This window comes from Sinocyclocheilus rhinocerous, unplaced genomic scaffold (assembly GCF_001515625.1).
Source record: "Sinocyclocheilus rhinocerous isolate Xijiao unplaced genomic scaffold, SAMN03320098_v1.1 scaffold749, whole genome shotgun sequence".
NCBI lineage: Eukaryota > Metazoa > Chordata > Actinopteri > Cypriniformes > Cyprinidae > Sinocyclocheilus > Sinocyclocheilus rhinocerous.
This window is the reverse complement of record NW_015653466.1, coordinates 1,523,968-1,546,252: the sequence shown is the minus strand read 5'-3', so window position 1 is coordinate 1,546,252 and position 22,285 is coordinate 1,523,968. Positions and strand designations below refer to the sequence as shown.

At 39.5% G+C, this 22,285-nt stretch overlaps 2 protein-coding genes across 3 annotated transcripts; one reads left to right on the top strand and one right to left on the bottom strand.

Moving 5' to 3' along the window:
• Positions 1-223: 223 nt before the first annotated feature.
• On the top strand, positions 224-14,206 carry LOC107716015 (rab3 GTPase-activating protein non-catalytic subunit-like). Of its 2 annotated transcripts, none has more exons than XM_016522323.1 (35): positions 224-556; positions 1,417-1,490; positions 1,696-1,813; positions 1,901-1,982; positions 2,303-2,350; positions 2,986-3,061; positions 3,363-3,464; positions 3,636-3,735; positions 3,862-3,960; positions 4,315-4,463; positions 4,576-4,655; positions 4,776-4,865; positions 4,999-5,138; positions 5,640-5,835; positions 5,923-6,066; positions 6,170-6,252; positions 6,420-6,484; positions 6,567-6,657; positions 6,754-6,875; positions 6,966-7,170; positions 7,990-8,087; positions 8,190-8,295; positions 8,382-8,542; positions 8,621-8,795; positions 9,422-9,550; positions 9,699-9,805; positions 10,059-10,125; positions 10,253-10,323; positions 10,406-10,441; positions 10,524-10,598; positions 10,781-10,996; positions 12,177-12,266; positions 12,492-12,692; positions 13,075-13,239; positions 13,319-14,206. In XM_016522323.1, exons 1-35 carry the CDS (start codon positions 445-447, stop codon positions 13,469-13,471), a joined length of 4,026 nt encoding a protein of 1,341 aa, XP_016377809.1. In that variant the 5' UTR covers positions 224-444; the 3' UTR covers positions 13,472-14,206. The 2 variants fall into 2 exon arrangements, with proteins under 2 accessions (XP_016377809.1, XP_016377808.1); XM_016522322.1 differs by having other exon boundaries at positions 10,524-10,643.
• Positions 14,207-15,823: 1,617 nt separating this feature from the next.
• LOC107715938 (isoleucine--tRNA ligase, mitochondrial-like) lies at positions 15,824-22,285 on the bottom strand. The gene is made up of 19 exons (XM_016522200.1): positions 21,993-22,285; positions 21,641-21,763; positions 21,505-21,515; positions 21,197-21,312; positions 20,934-21,103; positions 20,758-20,848; positions 20,490-20,641; positions 20,031-20,191; positions 19,843-19,945; positions 19,613-19,706; positions 19,363-19,471; positions 19,190-19,292; positions 18,985-19,110; positions 18,272-18,403; positions 18,064-18,170; positions 17,818-17,963; positions 17,548-17,738; positions 16,778-16,922; positions 15,824-16,545 (listed from the first exon to the last, which is right to left on the bottom strand). The coding sequence occupies exons 1-19, from the start codon at positions 22,170-22,172 to the stop codon at positions 16,400-16,402; spliced, it is 2,406 nt and encodes an 801-aa protein (XP_016377686.1). The 5' UTR covers positions 22,173-22,285; the 3' UTR covers positions 15,824-16,399.

Here is a 22,285-nt window from a genome sequence, read left to right as displayed (position 1 = left end):
GATTATATTATATTATATTATATTATATTATATTATATTATATTATATTATATTATATTATATTATATTATATTATATTATATTATATTATATTATATTATATTATATTATATTATATTATATTATATTATATTATATTATATTATATTATTATAGAAAATACACTTAATAGTATTGAAAAGTGCGTGTCCTCCAGATCAGCAGGGGGCAACAGCGCGATTAGCTTGTCTATAGCGGATGTGTATGTGTCATCCCAAACTCACAGCACAATAACACACTGACACCTCAGATGGATCTTCTGACCCGCTCGGGTCCAAAAAAACACTCAACACCCTCACAAACTTCACTGACAGGCTCATAAACACACTAAGAGTCGGTTCGCGCACCGGGCGGAGGGTTTATGTCGTAGAATCCGCAGGTTTTGGGTCCGGTTCCGCCCGAAACATGTCCTGCTGTCTGCTGGATTTCGGCCGGGTCCAGGAGCTCAGACAAGTGCGAGACTTTCTCTTCCCCAAGCACAACAACGCCGGACCCGAGGAAGAGAAAACACGAGCAGGTAACAGTTACTGCTGGAGTTAGTATGCCTAAAGTCCAGTTTAATGATGGTTCTCCTGCATTGCGCTTGTTCAGTGATTTATGGGTGTCAGTTCGGGTGTGTGGAGTTCGGCCTGGATGGTTGGTAGAGTTGGAAAGTTGTTTTTGATAGGTAAAAGCAGAATAACACAGTCATGAGCTGTGTGTGTTGGGTTTTGTTTTGCATACATTACGGAAACTACAATGTCCCCACAACGATAGTAAAACGACATGATTAACTTACAAAATAATGTTTTAATTAAAATATATAAATGCAGAACGATTTGCGTGAGGCTTAGATTTAGAGTTAAAGGATATAAAATATACAGTTTTTATACTGAGCTAATAATAAACCAATTGCATGTGTGTTTTTTGAAAAACAAAAACAAAAATTAGTAAAAAGTGAATTGTCTGACTGTGATGCAGAATAACGTAGTTACTCCCTGTAGAGAGAGAGAGATGTAGGGAGGAAGGGAGGTGTATTTGGCCTTGGTGAATGAGTCATCCTGCAGAAAGGTCCTGAAACACATGACTGCGTTAGAGACAGTGAATGAACGAAAGACGAAGAGAAAAGAAAAAGGAAAGGGTATATTGAGAGTTTGTAAGTAAGATACATCTTGCATTCATGATTTTGTCATGCGATTGGCAGGCGATTTGTGTCAAAACACTTGACCATAGAGATGTAAGAGAGAAATGAGCATGCAGGGGATGAAAAAGAGAGAGTGTGTATGAACTCTCACAGAGGTTGAAGGACACCAGATCGAGCCGACTGACTGTTTAATGTGAATAGATTCATCCTTGCTGACCACATATTTTACAGCACATCCTTTTCTCTTTCTCTAGAGAATGAGTTAACGTGGGATGACTCAGACTGGGGCTCTTGGGAAAATCCTGATGGTAAAGAGGATGGAGCTCAGGTTTGTATTATAAGATTGGTACACCGAAAAAAAGAAAATGAATGTCATTTACTCAACGAAATGTCATTCTAAACTTGTATGTTATTATTTTTCTGTGGAAGACAAAAGTTGAAATTTTGAAGAATTTATGCACCCCTCTTTTCCATATAATGACCACAAAATAACATAAATGCACCATAAAAAATTCTGCATGTTCTTCTCTTAGGCTGAGGAGGAGGAGCAGCAACAGAGCGCCCCCTGGCTACAGGACTGTGTGCTGTCTCTCTCGCCCTGCTCAGATTTGCTGGTCATCGCTCGAGAGCATAAAGCCACATTTCTCTCTGGTATACACATAGTAGTGATTAATCTATTCTTTATTGATGATTGGTTATTGATTGGCATAACTTGTATGTGAATTGATTGATTGGCAGCTAAGTGGCTGACAGATGAGAGTGGGCAGGAGGAAATGACCCTCGCTGTGACCTGGAGTGGAACGCTGAGCGCCGAGGAGGGGTGAGAGACGGAAGAGGAGAGGGGAGGGTCAGGATTGGATGGTTTTATGGGAAAAACCATGAAGGGTTTTAATCCCTCAAAGAAGAAAGGAATATGTTACAAGACAGAAACGAAGGACTAAGCAATATTATGTGTAATGGAGTTTGTAGATGTTTTTAAAAAAACATATGTCTATTATAAGGAGGATTGTAAAAAGTGGAAAGATAAGAGGCAGAAAAACAAAAATAAAGAGTGGTAAAAATCTGTTTGATTGTTTTTTTTTTTTTTTGGTTTTTTTTTGTTCACCGGTTTTCAATTTTTTTTGTCTGTTCTTTCCACAGGGAGTGTATCTGTAGTGTTATTTGTATTCCATTGGCCAGCCAGAAGAGGTAAGCACATCCCACTCACATACACACTCCTGTATACAGTGTCAGTGACAGTAAAGCCTTCTATTTTGTTGCAAAAGTAAATTGTAACAAAATAAATGCTTCTTTCTGTTTAAGAATCCTAAAAAAATGTATCACATGTTCCACAAAAATATTAAGCAGCACAACTGTTTTCGAAATTGAAAATAATGAGAAATGTTCCTTGAGCACCAAATCTGCATATTAGTATGATTTCTGAAGGCTCTCTCTCTCTCGCTCTCGCGCTCTCTCTCTCTCTCTCGCGCTCTCCCTCTCTCGCTCTCCCTCTCTCTCTCTCGCGCTCTCTTTCGCGCTCTCTCTCTCGCGGCACAACTGTTTTCGAAATTGAAAATAATGAGAAATGTTCCTTGAGCACCAAATCTGCATATTAGTATGATTTCTGAAGGATCATGTGACACTGAAGACTGGTGTAATGGCTTAAAATAGAAAACAGATGTTTCATTTATAATAATATTTCACAATATTACTATTTTTGCTATAATTTGGATAAAATAAATGCAGACTTGGTGAGCATAAGAGACTTCTTTCAGAAACATTAAAACAAATCTTACCAACCTCAAATGGTAATGCCTGTGCTCGTTATGTGTTTATGTGTTTAGGAGTTCTACTGGCCGGCCTGATTGGACCTGTGTTGTGGTTGGATTCAGCTCAGGTTATGTCCGTTTCTACACAGAGGTACCGTGATGTTTTCTGACCTTTGAACTCACCAGCTGAATTCAGACTTTAATGCATCGATATGTTTAATAAACAATCAGATGTCATATTTAAAGGGGTCATATGATGCTTTTTAAAAGATCATTATTTTGTGTAATCAGCTTGTAACACTCCAAAGAGAAAGGAAAACTTGAAATCGCATCATATGACCCCTTTAATCAAAACTAGACCAGTATCAGCACAGCAGACAATCCACTGGTTTAATCCACCATTTATGTGTGTGTTTGTGTGTGTGTGTGTGTGTGTGTGTGTGTGTGTGTAGAGTGGTGTTCTTCTGTTGGCCCAATTGTTGCACGAAGATCCTGTGCTGCAACTGAAGTGCCGCACCTATGAGATTCCACGTCACTCTGGAGTAACAGAACAGGTACAGATACCTCTTACGCTGACTTGATGTATTCAGTTCTGCACAAAGCATGTGTTAAGCAATTGTTAACAAGGTTAAACATAACATCTTAGCTTAAACAGTGGATCAAACTCAGTCTGCCTACTCTGATGACGTTCTGATCAGATGATGAAATGTCTGTTTCTCTATCAGCATGAGGAGCTCAGTATTTTGTACCCAGCAGCCCTTGTCACCATCGATGGCTTTAGCCTCTTCCAGTCTTTACGTGCCTGTCGAAACCAGGTTGCCAGAGGTATGAGAGAGAGACATTGACCAGGTTATCATGTGACCAGTAGTCCTTAACTTATTTTTAATTTAGTCTCTCATGTTATTTGTTTTCACCCGTTTTATTCCCTGCATCTGTTTCTTTACCTTTCAGCTGCAGCAGCAGGAAGTGATGTCATCCAGCCTCCACCACTGGCCTATAAGAAGTGGGGCCTGCAAGACATGGACACAATTACAGACCATTCCAGCATAGGTAAAAGAGTTCTTAACTCTTACGGGGTTTTTTTATCCTTCAGAAATCATTCTAATATGCTGATTTGGTGCTCAAGAAACACTTTTTATTATTATCAGTGTTAAAACTGTAGGGCTGCTCAATATTTTTTGTGGAAAACGTGATAAAATTTTTCAAGATTCTTTGATGAATAGAAAGTTCAAAAGAACAACATTTATTTGAAATAGAAATCTTTTGTAATATTATAAATGTTTTTTCTTCTTCTTACACATTCAATCAGTTGAAAGCATCATTGCTTATTAATTTCTTTCAAAAAAATAATTACTGATGCTAAACTTTTGAATTGCAGTGTAAGGTAATGTCTTTCTCTTTCAGGTATTACTACTCTCAGTGTGTTCGATCAGATGAAAAATGCATCTATGCTTGGAGGATTTCATACTTCGGTTAAAGGAAGCCCTCCTGCTATGAGTCAGTATATCACAGTGGGAGGTGGACCCTACACTGGGTTCTACTATGCTATAGAGGTACAAACAAACACACACACACACATCTTTTTCTAGGTGTTGTTGGTGTTTGTGGCTTGTTTGTAGTTGTTCTTGTTGATTATGGCCGTTTTTCCTCTCTCTCTCATCTCAGGGTAGTTCTCAGCCTCTTCTCTCCCATGTGGCTCTGGCTGTGGCCAGCAAACTCACATCAGCTCTGTTCAGTGCTGCCAGGTCTGTGTGTCTGGATTATTTTAACTCTTGGCTCTTATTAGCACTGACCTGTCATGTTCAGTCTCACTCCATGTTTACTCATTCTTGGTCTCAGTCGCTCTCTCTTATCTTCCTCCTTAGTGGCTGGTTGGGATGGAAGAGTAAAAATGAAGAGGAGTCAGTGCAGAAACAGAAGCCAAAAGTGGAGCCGGCCACAGCCCTTCCTGTTAGGTAACTTTATGTACAGTCAACTACCTCCCATCATGCACATCATTGCCTTTTAAATTCTTGTAATCATATACACACAATTAAAAAAAAAAAAAACTAATTTAAGAGCACAATTTCATTTTTCGGCTTGCTTCAGGTTTGGTCTTCCAGATTCTCGTCGGCATGGCGAATCTATCTGTCTCTCTCCATGTAACACTATGGCTGGAGTCACAGATGACTTTGGCAGAGTCACGCTGCTGGATGTGGCACGAGGCATCGCTATCAGGATGTGGAAGGGTGAGCAGTGTAGCACGACTAATGAAGTCTGATTTGCGAACAGGCATCTTATGACCCTGTTCCTATTAAATTGCGCAAAACAACATGTGGCTCACAGGATTTGAATCAGTGTGATGAATGCTTCACTTAACAAATGCACACAAAGCATCACAGCTGTTACTTAAATCAGTATCATTACGGACGGTTTCTCTATATGACAGTTTGTATTGAAAAGTTACACATTTACATTTTTAAAAATCTTTTTAAACATTAAAACATTAAAAAGTATCACGGTTTCATATTAAGCAGCACAATTTCCTTATAATAAGAAATGTTTCTTGAATTATTTCTGAAAGATCCTGTGACACTGAAGACTGGTGTATTATTACAATAATATTGCCTTGCTGAGCATGAGAGATTTCTTTCAAAAATATTAAAAAAGAACATTTGCCCCCAAATTTTGAACTTTAGTGTATATAAACAATACTGTTTTTACATAATATCTGTATTATGTGCATGCAGGCTATCGTGACGCTCAGCTCGGATGGGTGCAGGTGTCAGAAGCTCGTGGGGAGAGAGATCTAGCCACATCTCCTTCTATGCCCCGCCGGCATGCCCAATTTCTGGTGATTTATGCCCCACGTAGGGGCATTTTAGAGGTGTGGGGAACTCAACATGGACCACGGGTAGGGGCTTTTACTGTGGGCAAACACTGCAGGTACATACTCGCACACAAAAACTAAAAACCACACTCTCAATTGCTACCATCTGAAAATGCATATTCATTCATGTTTCTCTCTTTCAGGTTGCTGTATGCAGGTCACAGGTTAATGGGTGTGAACAGCGTAACCAGTCAAGGCTGGCAAATCCACACACAACAAGTGTGTCTGTTTGACCCAGTTAATGGAGCCCTGAGAGCCGTCACCATACCATTCCACCTGGCACTCAGGTACACAATCATACATAAATATTCATGAAGGTGTGCACATTAATATTCACAAACACACACACAATGCAGGTTAGTGCAAATGTGTCTGTTCTGTGTTGGTCAGTGATAAAAAGAGCGAGCGCGCTAAAGACATGCACCTGCTGAGGAGAGTCACCACTCTTCTGAGGAGCAGGGAGGTGGAGCCAGGTCAGACCTACCTCATTAATATTCATGATAGACCATGCATATACATGAAACACATTCAAGTTGTCATCCATAACATTTTTAAAGAACCACTACTCAATGTTGTCTTTTAGTTCTGTTGCACTGATGTGTTCACATGTTTGAGTTGGCCTGTAAACTTTGATTGACAGGTCTGCTTGAGAGTGAAGCACAAAGTGTGTTACTGGACATTAAACACCCAGCTATTAAGAAACAGGTTTGTAATATATAACATATTTATGTTTGTATATGTCTGTATGTTAACAAACTCTTTAATGAAATATCTGATTGATTGACAGGCTCTGGAGTCACTTCTGTCCAATAAGAATGCACCAGTGTCCTGTTTGACCAATGTTACTCGTGCATTATTGGCTAGCCTGAAAGAACAAGGTAACACCCTCAGTCCTCCCCGGGCATAGTGTATTTTTTTTATATTTAAACACTTATGTCAATGTTTAATCTGTTTTTCATGTGTGTTTGTATTAGATCCTGAAGCAGTGGACAAGTCGTTGCTGCAGTTTTGTTCATCCGAGCTCAAACTTCTCCAGCTGTACACAGACGTTCAATTACTGCACACACCAGATACATCACCCACTGAGCCAGAACATGTGAGTAATACAGACACTATCTAGTTGACCTAAGCTAATGTATCCTCTTCACACTAGGATTTGAACTAAAGGCGTCTCCTTTCCATACAGCCGTCGTTTTCTGGCATTGAGGAGGATCTTGCTCGTGTTGGCCCAGTCCTGCAGCGTTACACAGAGATGAACTCTCGGCCCTGCGTCTCATTTGCTCAAGACTCAAGTGGGCCACTGCCAGTCCGAACATTTCTGTCTCAATTGGAGTGGGTGAATGGAGAGCTCAGAGTGATTAAACAACCTGATACCGATTGGACCCAACTGGGTAAAACTGGATATTTATTTCATTGTGCATTATTTGTATGCTTTTTTAAGTGTCATAAATGTTTACATTTGGTTTAAGTATTTATTTTAAGGATGCACAAAATATTGGTACCACACTGGTTATCAACTTTTTTTTAATCTGTATTGGTCAATATTGGTTATTAAATTTCCCCTATTTTTACATTTAGATAAGACTGTTTGTGTCATCTAACACTCACTTAAAGTTTTCATAAAATGAAATTTCACCATGTCTATTTTCCAAATGCATGTTATAGATCTTATTGTGAACAATTAATTTGTACGTTTAATTTTTTTTAAAGTTACCTATTAATTTTTAATAAAAATGTAATAACTGGACCCCTGCATGTTCACACTTATCTCCCTACAAGAGTGCAATGCCTACATCTAAAAATCCAATCAACGACCAATGCATAGAACCAAGTCTGCCCTGCTTTTTCTTTTCTTTTTCTATAATCAATTACACTCAAATGTAGCTACTACATTTGAGTGTAATGTCGCTACTTCTCTTTCATCACAACTTTGAAGTTCATCTTTAAAAACATTAATTTAATAACACTTTTAAATGTAATCTTTAGCAAACCTCAAAATGATTATCAATTTTTCATGTTAAATGTTATGATGTGCACTCATTTGTAGCATTTCAGATTTTAGTAGTTAATGTTTTAGTTTTAATTTATTTAAACAAAATAGTGTAGAATTTTCTGTACTATCAGTTACTGGCAATAACATGAAAATAATTTGTATCATTCTAAATATTAGTATTGGTGCATCACAAATGTGATTTTTGTATGCATTTCAGGTAGTTTCCTGTTCTGGGGTTGTCTGTCTGGTCAGAGTCCTTTACAAAGAGTTTGTGAGACTCTGCAGGAAAGTGGCATCAGCCCTCAGCAGCTACTGGTAAGTGATATAAAGAGAAAAAAGGAAGGGGTTGGAATGGTTAGAATAGAACCTGAATTTGCTTAAATGTAATTTCTGTTTTTTTTAATGTCTCTCTGGCAGTCTTTGCTCTTGTCAGTTTGGCTGAACAAAGAGAAGGATGTACTGAAGTACCCAGACGCCGTCTCACACCTGGGCACGCTGCTGTCCACCCTCAGCTCCATGAAAGGTCTTTAACGTCATCTGTGAGAGAGATCAACCTGTTTATTTTTATCCAGTATATTAACTTTTTAATTGTGCGCATGTGTATATCAGGAGCGGTGGATGAGTCATGGGACGGCCAGTGTGTCTCGCCCTGGTGGCAGCAGGTGCGCACAGCTTGTGTTCAGTCTGAGAGCTCCGCCGCCGCACTACTGGCTGCTCTAGTCGCTCATCGTGTAGCCAAGAATGCCATTACCAGGCTGGGAGAGAGCAAGGTGTGTGTGTGTGTGTGTGTGTGGGTGGGTGTTTTCTGTATCTGTAGAGTTTGTGTGTAACTCTCTCTCTATTTGCAGTTTCAGGAGGAGTGGGAATGTGTTTCTCTGGAGTTGGAGCAGTGGGTGGTGTGTATAAAGCAGTTGGAGGATGTTCTTGCTCTGCAAACACTGCTCTGCCTGCCATCTCCTCAGGGCTCTACAGGTGGCGCTGTTACACGCTGCTCGGTCAAAACACTATTAGAGAGTGGCAGAGGTACATAAAACACATAAACTACTGTTCCAAAGTTTTCGGTCAGTCAGTTTTTTTTTTATATATACTTTTAATTAATACTTTTATTTAGCAAAGATGCATTAAATTGATAAAGGTTATATTCATTAAAGGGGTCATATGATGCGATTTAAATTTTTCCTTTCTCTTTGGAGTGTTACAAGCTCTTGGTGCATAAAGAAGATCTGTAAAGTTGCGAAGTCTAAAGTCTCAAATCCACAAAGATGAGAAACAATAATGAAAAGTATGTGGAAAATAATGTGTTTTTTTTTTAACCTTAAACCGCATAAACACATTTCATTACACCAAATACACAAAATAATGTTCTTTTTAGCAGCATCATATGACCCCTTTAAAAAATCACGGTCATATTAAGCAGCATGATTGTTTTCAACATTTCAACATGTGAGACTGAAGACTGGAGGAATGGCTACTGAAAATTCAGCTTTTCCATCACAGGAATAAATTACATTTAGAAATATATTAGTATGGTGAACATAAGAAACTTATGCGTGTTTACTGGAGCTTTACAATATCTGCTTTCATACAAGCTAAGATAAAATTAAATAAATTATAATGTTTTCTTATTTTATGATTTTTTTGTCATTTAGGTGGTGTAGCAGACTGTGTTTCCAAGTTGATCTTCAGACAGGGTGTGTCTCCAGATCTCCTGAGGGATATCCTACAACGGAGGGGAGAGAATGAGCCATTACAGCAAGGCGGGGAGGAGAAACTTGAGGGTAACTGTGGAGATTCCTGATCATGTTACTTAGATGTTAGATCATTTAAAATTGTTCCATGGTGGTTTCCATTTATAATAGTTCTTTAAGCTGTGTGTGTGTTCTGTGCTTGACTGAAGCATCTGTGTGTGCGTTTGTGTTGTCTTAGAGCTGCTGGAGTGTGTGTGTCAGCGGTTCCCAAATTCTCTGTCTCCTGATGTGCTGTTTGCTCACTGTAGCTGGGAAAACGTGGTCCAGTGGAACAAAGACCCTGAGGTGAAGACTATAAACAATCTCAAAGCTGTCTTAAAGAGTCGATAACTGAGAACCAGTTCTTGTTTAAAAATTACCAGAAAAATACTGGAATCAAATGGGTTTTGTTTTTGTTCATTCATTTTGTCAAAAAGAATTGCATTTATTTATTTCTAAGTACTTGTTCGTAAAAGTAAAGGAGTATTAAAGGCACTGGAATTCCTTGCAGTTTGCTACTGGAGAAATATCAACCAGTCATCTCTTTCTTTCTCCTCAGGTGGGGCAGTACTTAGAGTGGTCAGTGGAGTTTTTAAAGATGATATCCAATCCTCACATTCAGTTTGGTAAGAGATATATAGCGTATATTGATTAGATGAAAGCTAATTTGTGTTGGCAGATCAATGGATAGGAAGTTGCCACAACATATTTCTTCACAAGGAATTCTCTCCTTCATCTATGCTCTTCTCTCAGGTGTCTCTGCTATGATGTGGCAGACCTTCATAGTCAAGCGGTTTTCGGCTGCTGCCTTCCTAATGGAAAAGGTTTGCATTTCTGTGTACTCTGGCTCTTCCTCTTTGTGTGCTGTTTAAGATTTAAGAATTGACTGTGCATGTGTTGATGTAGGTAGGAAAGGCACCTAAAGACCGACTGTGTAGACGGGTAAGAGAAGTCACAAAGCATAAATTAAATTCAGATCTGTTTCATTTGAATTTAATGTGTGTGTGTTTGTGTGTGTATTTAGGATGTAGGAATGGGAGACGCAGCTGTGAGGAGTTTCCTGGGCTCCAGTGTGCAGTTACTGCAGGCCCTGATGGAGGTCTCATCTTCCTCTTTTCTCCCTTCCTTTCCTTTTTTCTCCAGAGTAAGGACTGATTAAACAGTGGATGCATGGGCGGAAGCATGTCTTAAGTTACTGTGGATTTTACAATGATGATGATGGGCAATGAATGGGTTGAAATAAAAGCGAGACATATATTCTAATCTTCTTTTCTCTCTCAGGCGGATTCAGCGGTGGAGCAAGTGTCTGCTCCAGATGTGTGCGTGGAGGAAGTGTGGGGTGGTGCTGAGGGTCCAGTGTCTATAGTGGAGTTAGCTCTGGATCAGAGGTCTGTTCACTATCCTCTCGTTCAGCATCACTGTGTGTTAGCGTCACTGCTGCACGCCGCCATGACCTTCTCTTTGCGCCTGAAACCACTCAGCCTGTTTGACAGCAAGGTAAAAGCACACAATTCTGCATTTATACATGCACACCTCAATAAAATTTAGAAATGTGCTGTTTAGTGCCTTAAAGGTGCCATAGAATGGAAAACTGTATTTACCTTGGCATAGTTGAATAATAACAGTTCTGTACATGGAAATTACATACCGTGAGCCTCAAACACCATTGTTTCCTCCTTCTTATGTAAATCTCGTGCATGCAAAGACCACTGAAAAATAGTCAAATCAGAACATAACACCGACTGTGACGTTACAGTCGGGATCACTAATAGTTACGCCCCCAACATTTGCATATACCCGCCCATGCTCTATGCCAGCCGCCAGCCGGAAAATAGCGCGAGCCACTAAAGGGACATGGTTAGCTGCTTGCTAGCTGTAGCCTGTTACATGACAGTACATAAGATTTCACTTACCACATAAACAGAGTAAGGATAGATGACTGAGGATGATGGCGAATGATTTACAGATCCTGAGCACCACAGACAAGCATCTCATCTTATGAATGAGATGATGTGTGGTAAGTACTGCCGCTGTAATTTACACAGAGCACGTGCGATCGCAAATCTCGAAAGTGAAAGTAAAAAGCGATCGTGCATTCGAATATATTAATAGCGGATCCCTGATGACCACATATTATATACAGTATAATTACCCAACGATATAACTGCAAGAGAGCGTACTGAAATATATATTTTCCCTGTGTTTCCTTCATGCTGTGTGAGCTACTGAAATGAGCCGCACTGTGAAACAGCCAATCAGAGCAGAGCTCAACATTATTATTCATGACCCTTCCATATAAGGTAAAAACAGGCCATTTCATTCTAGTGACAATTGACAAATCCTAGTGTTGTAAATGGACATGTAAAACTGTTTCTGGAGATTTTTTGTCCTTACCTAAGCCACATACCTTCTATGTAGATATCGGAGAACAATTTAAAATATTGTATCAATGCATTCTATGGCACCTTTAAAAAAGTAATGGTGAAGTGATTAGCCATGGTTCTTATGTGTGTGACACAGGTTCGACTCAACATGTACTGACCTAAATCTACTTCTACATTTTTTCACTTTCAAGAAGCCGTTTTACTCGAATATACATCACTACAAGGAAGAAAAGGTGATTGAAATTTCTGCTTTATGATGACTAATTCATGTTGTCTTTTTCTGTCACCTACAGGGTAAGAATGCATTTTTTAGAGATTTGTCGTCTATCCAGTTGCTGCCAAGTGGAGACATGGACCACAATCTGGTCACAGTGAGACAAGAGGTGAGTCACAGTGCCACTCTCAGCATTGGAGGGAGAACTGCAATCATCAAGAACATCTCCATGCAAAATGACTTTATTTTATTCCAAAGATTTTATAGTCACATGCATCTTGTACAGTGACAGTGAAGTGTAGACCAAAAGATTCTCGAATAACAGATCATAAGATGTTTATAGCTTGCCTCTGAAACCAGTGTTGATGTATTACTCTCTTGTGCATGTGTGTAGTTTCTGATGAACGTGTTAACAGGCTGGGTGAAGGTTCTAGCTGAATCTGAGGAGAACGGTGTCAAACACAGCAGCACTGAAGACATGTGGCCGTCTGTGTGTATGGAGCTCTCGTCTATACTGCAGGTCAATACTGACATCCTGCGCAGACACCTCGTCTGTGAGCTCTACAACCAGGGCCTGGACCTGCGGGCAGAGGAGGTAACACACACACTCTGTTAAACCTCCTGAGCATATATACAACAGTGAAATATAGAGATGCTAATGAGCTTTCTTTTTGCTTTTGCTTTTTTTAACCCTTTCTTTTGGTTTTATTTTTGTTTTGTTTTCTCTTTTGTTCTATTTTTGTTTTTAATTATTTTTTTCTTTGTATATATATATTTTTTTTTTCTCTTTTTGTTTTGTAATTTTTCTTTATTTTTTCCTTTTTTCATTTTTTTCTTAGTATGCATTTTATCTTTCTACTTTTTTTCATTTTTCTTTTTGTAATTTTCTATTTAATTTTTTCTATTTGTATATATCTTTCTTTTTTCTTATTTTTAACTTTCTCTTTGTACTTTTTCTTTTTATCGTTATCTCGCAGGTGATGATGGAGGTGCAGGACAAAGATGTTTTGGGCTCTCAGCTGCTGGTGTTGACTGGTCAGAGACTCGCGTTCTCTTTGCTCCACTCCCAGTCACAGACCAAACCCAACATGGAGCTGTTGGCCCGTCTGCCGCCCACCCTCTGCACCTGGCTGAAGGCTATGGTGAGATCTCACAGACTGCACAGTTCTCAAATCTCTTACCATCTTACACTCATCTGTGTCATGGTGTGTGTGTTGCTAGGACCCCAGTGAGCTGCGCTGTCCCTCAGTCCCTCTGTCTCAGAGCAGTCGACTGATCAATAAAGTCATCGAGATGCTCCCCGAAAACCACGGCCAGTACAGCCTTGCCCTCCACCTGCTGGAGGCTGTGGACTCTTTACATGAAGAGCCCTGATATAAAGAAATGCACAGGAAGAGAGAATGAGAATCATGTTTTTTTTTTTATATTCTAGAATTTAAAAGTTTCCAAGAAGCCCTGAGACCTGGAAAACCACCCAGTCAGCAGCCTAAATAAACACATCTTCATCATCATCCGTAATCTGCTTAATTTAGCAGACTTTAATCTCTTTTTCACAACAGTCACTAAAATAACATATCTAGAGCACTAGCACATCTAGAGGATGTGCTATCCCACAATGCCTGTGCACACTGAACGTGTCACAAATAAAGGGCCTGGAGTCTCTAGTGTCTAGAGTGTTATTAGGATAAAAACAAAAACAATGTAATTTATGTACAGTAGTCCTGTAATTAAAGAATGACGTTCTTTACAAGGAAGCTTTAAAATTATATTGTGCTGTAATCAGTATAATCAAAACATTACAGTATATTAACACCAGGGGTTTTTCTTTTTTTTTTTCAAATTCTAGCTGTTCTTGTTCATTTATTCTGCCAATTAAACATGTCTGCAATGTCTCATTTATGCTGTTTATTAGTAAACAAGCACTAAAATATAATCTGTTATTGTATGTTATTTTAAATGTACGAGCTTAGGTGTGGTTGCAAGGTGAGACAAAAGAAAGATTTCTCTTCAGTAGAGCTGACCTTTTATGCAGTCCCGTACCAGCTGTGCCTGGCTGCTCATATAATGCTACGTTAACCATGATACCAAAAATAAAGACATTTCAGAGAACTGTTGTGTAGCTCATTGTCCTCAAAATGAAAGCATTAAACTAGCAACAACATTAGAATAAAAGAACCACAAAGACATTTAATTCTATTTGTTGCACTGAATTATGTGACCCAAGCAGGCGCTGTAGTGAGGGTAGGTTTAGGGTTAGGATTGGGTTTAGGAGTAGGTCGGATTAACTCAATACAGCGCCTACTATGGTCACAGAATTCGGTGCAACACCGGTATGGTGCTACAGTCCCTACGGTGCACATTTGCTTATCTGCAATATTGGGGGGAAAATGCAAACACCATTGATCACCATTTACCTCAGGAAATCCATTCAATGTCCACTACAGCAGCTTGTAAAAAAGAACTACAGAGACAAGCTTATTTACTTCACCTTTTCATAGTTTGTTCGATTATACTGTGAAAATCTTAAACGTTACACACAGTATGATAACAGTCGATTTTAATACCGTCTTATGTTGGTATACCGTCCTCTAGATATCTGTATATACACTGTATTGGGAGGAAATGCAGCCAGATGGAGAATCTTACCTGTGTGCAAATCTCCTTTCCTACTCCATTGCCTCAGACTGGTCAATGTGTACTACACACACACAGTGCTCCACACACTGTTATTTTTGATGAGAAACTAAGTCTCCGCTTTAAAGTTCTGTCCACTTCCCCATTAAATCCAAACCGTTTTGGTGGTCTTTAATGTGACGCACAAATTTGGCAGACTGAGAACCTCCAATGTGTGTGTCATCTCTTCTCTTTACTACTACTTATAGCAGGAAATAAACATGAATGAACACAATGTGGTATTTAAGAAGTGTATTAGCGTTCACGTAATAATATTTACCTCAGGAAAGCCATGTCCAATATAGCTCATTAGTCAGCAAGAAAAAACAACTGCAGACATGAACTCATTTACTTAACCTGTTGGTAATTTACATATGTTTGAGTAAATTTGTCATGCAGACAAGTTTTTATGAAGAATATTATTATATAAATTTGGGAAAGTGGGAACACATGAAGACTCACATTGAGATTCATATTCTCTTTCCTGTATGTACTGTTTATTGGTTTAGCAATAAAAGTGACGTCATAAAGCATCAATTTACAGGTAAACCAAGAAACTAAAATAAAAAAAACTCTCCTCACTGAGCCTCATTAATGAAACAAGCAGAATGAATGTGTAAAGTTTGTAAACCCATTGTTAGATAAACTGCCACATTCAATGTCACAATTTAAGACTGGTTTCACTACTGACTTCTGCTTTGGCTTCATGAATAAGTCACACTGACATTACAGTACGTCTTCAGTTCAAAATATCACAATAAAACATACTAGGGCTGGGCCGATAAACGATATCATATCGAATCGCGATAAAATTTATGTCGATAATGATGATAAGCTCTGGACATTTTTACTCGATATGGATTGATCCAAGAGCCACACAGCAGAAATATGCGACAACAGCCAATCAGCGTGCACGTGCGAAGCAAACTCGACACGACGACGACAAAAAAAAAAAAATTTAATGAGTGGAAGCGGCGACGAAAGTGAAACTAACCGTGGACATAACCAGGGCCGTTTCTTACTGTCTAGCGAAAGAAATGATAGTCATTGTTGGGATACTCTTTTAAAGCTGGAAGCATTAACAACTTATATCGAAATATATATCGTTATCGTTCAATATGGGAAAAATTTATCGAGATTACATTTTTGCCATATCGCCCAGCCCTAAAACATACCCCTTCATGACTTGAATATACATAAAAATAAAGATAGACGTGTCAACCAAACCTTTCACCCACCACAAAAACAAGCACGCATGGACATACACATACACCAAGGCCCTTTTCAGTGTACTGAATCAGTTTGCTTAAACTTGTAGCAGAGAACTGCACTATTCAAATCTGTCAGATCCCAGGTCAGTGCTCATATTGTAAGTATGATCTGAATCTGTTTTTTTGTGGACGTTTTTGTCTCAGATGAATCTCCTGTTTGGTTTTTCCTTCCAAATTCCTCCTTTGTTCATTTATAACAGTTCATCTCCCGTCTGACCCCTGAGAAACACGGTCCCCCTCTCCCACACCTTCAGACAACTTTCTGCCTGTTACAATCGCCGCTTCATTCTGGTCCATGTTAGCCCTTGCAATCTTTTTTACCAGAGGAGGAGGAGAAGGAAGGCAACAGTCAGGGTGATTACTTGGCGTTTTCCAGCACGGTCTGGCATCGTGGGCAGAGGCAGTCTGGCTCATCTGATGTGTATCGTCGACATCTCGGACAGTGTGATAGAGAGGTGGGCATCGCAGCTACGATGTATGTACTCTCCTCCCGGATCATGCCCCCTACACAACACACAGATGAGCAGAATAAAATGCAGTTCTATCTTGCAAAACTACCTCAACAAGTTACTTCAGTGTTACATACTTTTTTTTTTTCTTAATTGGGATTCTTATTCTGTTCCCCCAAGTAAAGACAGGTTTAACTGCTTATCTTTCTGACTTGAATTTTCACCAACAAAATATTCAAAAAAATGAAAGAAACACGATAATTTATATCTGAAGCAAAGTATCTTACCTTCCAGGTTGATGAGGAAGGTTCCTGTGCTTGTGATGGCATCCGATGGCAAATCCCGCGGGAGAGAGCTTGCCAGAGTCGTGCGTGAGGCCATCATGAGCTCTGTCAGCTGGGAGCAGGTGGAAGTGGGCTCCTCTTGAAGAGACTGACAGAGAAGGGTGGAAAACAACATACAAAATGATTTAGCTGCAAGCAAATGAAGCAGAACATTTTATTATGTATTTAAAAACCTTTTCACACCAAATACAAATGTTCGGTGTGAAAAATTAGTGCAAAATATTTTCATTTGAATGAACAGACGTTAATGTGTAACGTCTGACACAAACATTTGCATACTGTCAATGTCGCTTTTTATTTTATTTTTTTTTACGCAGAGGTGTTCTAATTTCTTTTCCATTGCACTACAAAGAAAACTGGCCAACAAATAAGATTTGTGCTTTCATTCACAGGCCCAGAGCCACTGCTGTTACATAAAACCACAACTTAATGGCACTCATAGCGAAACTAAAAATCTAAATGGTTGTTTGAAAACATGTAAATGCAGTTTGACTTAATTTTTTTTCTCTGTGACAAACAGAAACGGAAAGTTGCATAGTGCTCTATGTACAGGGTTACCGGGATATCTTCTATAAGCACTACCTACTGTCAGATATTGAATTTGCATGTCCATCTTCCATTTTTATGCACTTGTCTGAACAGACACCACAATCAAGCTGTATTTCTGTGTCCAACATTTGTAGTGTGAACAGGCCTTAAAATCAATGATGTACCTCCATGAGCTCAAAGAACAGGCTGGGCTCAATGGCAATGATGAGCTCATACTCAGCAGCATTACGTCCCGGAATAGAAGACAGGAAGGAATCTCTGATAGCACACGCACCCTCCACTGCTTCCTCCAGTCCTGGCCTCCGCCAAACAGAACTGGTCTTAATCCAACCGCTACGAAACAAAGTGTCACCCTCTACAGACAAAGAGAGAGGTGAGAAGCGTTACAGTGAGATAGATGTGCAGCATCAGTTTTGTACGGAAATTGCATGTACCATCATGTCCAGGAGCGTGTAGGTACACCTCCTCAGCAAGATGAGGGAGTACAGGAGCGATACAACGACTCACTCCATCCAGAATCTCTTCTAAAACTGTCTGACACGACCTCCGACCAAGGGAGTTCTCAGGGTCACAATACAGCCTGAGAGAGAAAAAGAGAGTGAGGCTTTTTGCTACAGAACATTAGAAAAATAGCTTAAGGATTTTAAAACACAAAGTTACATAATCGAACGAGTGGTTACCGATCTTTAATGATGCTGAAATAGAAGTTAGATAAATCTCTAGTGATGAAGGATTGCAGCAGACGGATAACACGGCCATTGTCAAACTCACTGTAAGCATCCGTTACCTACAGCACACACAAACACACATGACGTGATCGACTGCAGCGTAGAGCTGGTTTATACCCAGGCTGTAGAAACATTTTAAACGGTTAACATTGAGACTCACCTTCATGCTGAACTCTCTGAGCACGTGCAGCATGAACTGATCTATGTAGTGAATTTGTTTAGGGTCCACGGCCTGGGAACGAGGATCAAAACCCTGGAGATTCCCCAAGAGAAACCTCAGTGTGTTCCTCAGCTGGAGAGAGAGAAGAGCAGTTGAAAAAGAGGCCATTAGCAAAAAAATTTAGCATAAAATTTTGATCAACACTACTGTTCAAAAGTTTGGGGTAGGTAAGATTTTGGTTTTGATAACACGTCTTTTATGCTCACCGAGGTTGAATTTATTTGATCAAAACACAGTAAAACGATAATATTGTGAAACATTACAATATAAAATAACAGATTTCTATTTGAATGTATTTTAAAATGTAACTTATTCCTGTGATAGCAACGCTGAATTTTCAGCAGCCATTAATCTTATTATCGATGTTGAAAACAGTTGTGCTGCTTTATATATTTTTTGTGCAAACTGTGACAATTTTATTTCAGGATTCTTTGAGGAATAGAAAGTTCAAAAGAACAGCATTTATTTAAAATAGAAATCTTTTGTAACATTATAAATGTCTTTTTTTTTTTTTTATCTATTGCATCCTTGCTAAACAAAAGTATTAATAAAAAATTCTTTCTGACCCTAAACTTTTGAAAGCTAGTGTAAAAATCTCCTTTTGAATTAGCATTGATTGGCAGCAATCTAATGCATTCGTTTATAAGCCAGACCTTGTTGATGCTGTCTTTAGCAGCGTTTAGTGTGTTCGGTCCGATCTGAACTTCAGAAAACACGTTTGACTCTGCAACCCACCATCTCAAAACATCAGCACCATATGGAGGAGAGACAGACAAGTCCTGGGAGAGAGAAATTGATGTTTGAAAGCACTGACTGATTGATATAATTTCATTCTATTAATAGTTGATCATATCTTACCTTCCCTCCATTAATAACAACATCTGGGTCGATCACGTTGCCTACGGACTTAGACATTTTTTCTCCTCTCTCACTCACAGCAAATCCATGGACCACCAGAGCTCTGAAACACACGCAGAAAGTCACCAATATGTTTTTCGACATGTGTATTTTCATTTGCATATATGACTCACTTGTAAGGGGCTTTATTCCGAACAGCTACACTGGTGAGGAGAGACGACTGAAACCAACCGCCGACCTGATCTTTCCCCTCCACATATGAGTCTGCACGCGGGTCTGATTCTGAAAGAGAGAGACAGTAAGATTACATTACAACACAACAAAGCTTACGAAAGGACCCAAGACAAGCAGACAACAAAATACTTATGGAACTAGACAGACACCAAATACTTGTAACAATTAAGCACCACTTTGACTACTCACCCGGGAGCACAGCGGCCCATGAGGCCCCGCTATCAAACCAGATATCCAGGACATCTTCACCCCGTACATAATCAGATACCGCACCTGCTTTACTCTGACAAATAATTTATAACATATATTAAATCTTTCTTGAGCACCAATTAGAATGAAATCTGAAGGATCATGTGACATAAGAGACTTCTTTAAAAAAATATTTTCAAAAATTCTACCGGTAGTATATGAAAATGTACCTTCTGAAGAACCTCTGGAGTCAGAAATGTCTCTGCTGGCTCCGTCCACCAGCTGTCACTCCCCTTCTCAGAGAAAACTTTAGCGATGTGTGTCACTGAATGTCTGAGAGAGAAAGAAGGAATTAAACATACAGTTTAAGATGAGTTTATATGTGTTTGAGTATGTCTATGACGGTGTAAGTATATACTTGTTTAAGAGTGGCTCTCCAGTATCTTTATGGTAGAACACTGGGATGGGGACGCCCCAGCTCCTCTGCCGAGATATACACCAGTATGTTCTTCTGTCCAACATTGCCAACAAACTGGACCTCGCCGATTCGGGTATCACACGCACCTTCTGCAGGGCGTCCTATAAAAACACACACCAAGAGTTTATTTTCTGCAGATAAGCACTTATATAACTTATTAGAAATCTGTCACATTTGTAATACTTTTGCATGAGTAACTAAAAACAAGCATGCTCTGATCATTAAATACATATCACATTTTTTGCAATTTATTTATTTTTTTTACACATTACAGTAATGAGAATGAGATTTTTTTCAGCATTAAGGGAGAATTTAATTTCAATACAAAAAAATGTCACTATGTAAAAAATCTAAACATTCCTTAAAACAGTCTTCATTTATTTAAGTCTATTGTCTCACCTTAGCTTTGTCTTTGAGGCTGGCTGTGTTAATAAACCATTGTTTACTGGCTCTGATCACGACTGGCTGTTTGGTCCTCCAGTCATATGGGTAACTGTGAACACAGTCCTCCTCTTTCACAACGGCACCCGCTGCCTGCAGCATTGAGATTACTGCCCACACACACAAAACATTAGTTATGATTCCTAGAATGCATATTCTTTTATTATTTCATACGCTCTAATCTTGTTCTGTTTTTCTTGTATCAGCATGATCTCTTTCCTCTCACCTGTGGCATTGCCTTCAGTCATCACAGATTTCTTCTGCAGTTCAGGCCCAGCCAGTTCTGTAAATCTGCCCTCCTCATCCACCATGCACTCCTAGTGAAGAGAGATAGCCAATTAAAAGTCATGCCAACAAGACAATATTCTTACTATTTCAGCATTCACAGGTGTGGTGACTTACTACTGGCAGATTAAAGTGTGTAGCAACACTGTAGTCCTCCATGCCGTGGGCAGGAGCTGTGTTGACCAATCCTGTTCCCTTAGTCATGGTCACATGATTAGCCGGCAACAAAGGCACTTGTTTTGAAGGAATTGTGGGATGCTGACAGACTCCACCTTCGAGGTCTGACCCTGGAGATGAATGAAAGAAACAGAGAGATGCTTAGGCCAGTTTAAAAGGCATCAAGTGAAGTAATTCAGGCCACAAACGAACACTGGATCTACCTGTGAATGTAGCCAAACTTTCTAGATTTGTCTTCAGTATAGAGGCGAGGCTGTTGATGCGCTCTGAGGCCACTAGGAGGAGCTGCTCATTATCAGCTCGCTTCACTACAGAGTACCTGAAGAAGAGGAAAAACATGTGATCATGAAGTCTCCATCAAATCATATCATGTGCATTCCACTCTATTAGAATGATTTCTGAAGGATCATATGACACTGAAGACTGGAGTAATGAAGTATGTATTTTAAAATATATTCAAATATTTAAAAAGTAAATTTTTGATCAAATAAATTCTAATAATAAATATTGCAATTTTTTTCTCTGAATTTTTATAGTAGCATAAACAGAAATGTAAATCATTGATCTCCTCAAGCTATTGGACCTTGGTATTTCTAAAATCCTGCATACGGTCAAGAATTGTGTACTTATGATCTGACAGAATGTACCTTATTGAGAGCATGTCCAACATGCGGGTCCCCATTGGCATACGGTGGTCCATCATGAAGGCAGTACTCCTTTTTAGCTTTTTTCTCTCTCTGCCATGTGTACAGCTGGTCAAAACCACATTTCTGTGAAATGTGGTTCAGAAAAGTTCAAACTCCAGGAAAATCCCTAATCTCCAACAAAAGACAACTTCATCCGTGATCTCAATGTGTGTGGCAGTTATGGAAGTACTACAAATGCTATCATCTTAATCATTCAGGATGATTTATGAAGTTACAGAACAGAACCACTTAGATCAGATCTTTCGGTTTTAACAGCAGCTTTTGTATCTGTATCTGGACCTGTCACATTTACCTGCTGGATCTGGATCTCTCGCTCCAGTAGATTCGGCCCGTTCACTCTCATGGGGAAGTCGGTGCGGGGCAGCAGCACAGTGTCCCGGTACCGGCCCGCTGCGTCACCGGAGCATAGACAGCGCAGTCCCCATCGAGCCACACCGCCGAAACCTACTGCCGAACGCCGAACCAGCAGCATGAGGGACTCTGACAGGTGAGTTCGCGACCAGGATGAGAGTTTGTTGTGGGATGTGACCTCCTCCTCCGCATGGGCGTCACTCTGTGTCTACCGGAACCATAAGAGCAACGGAC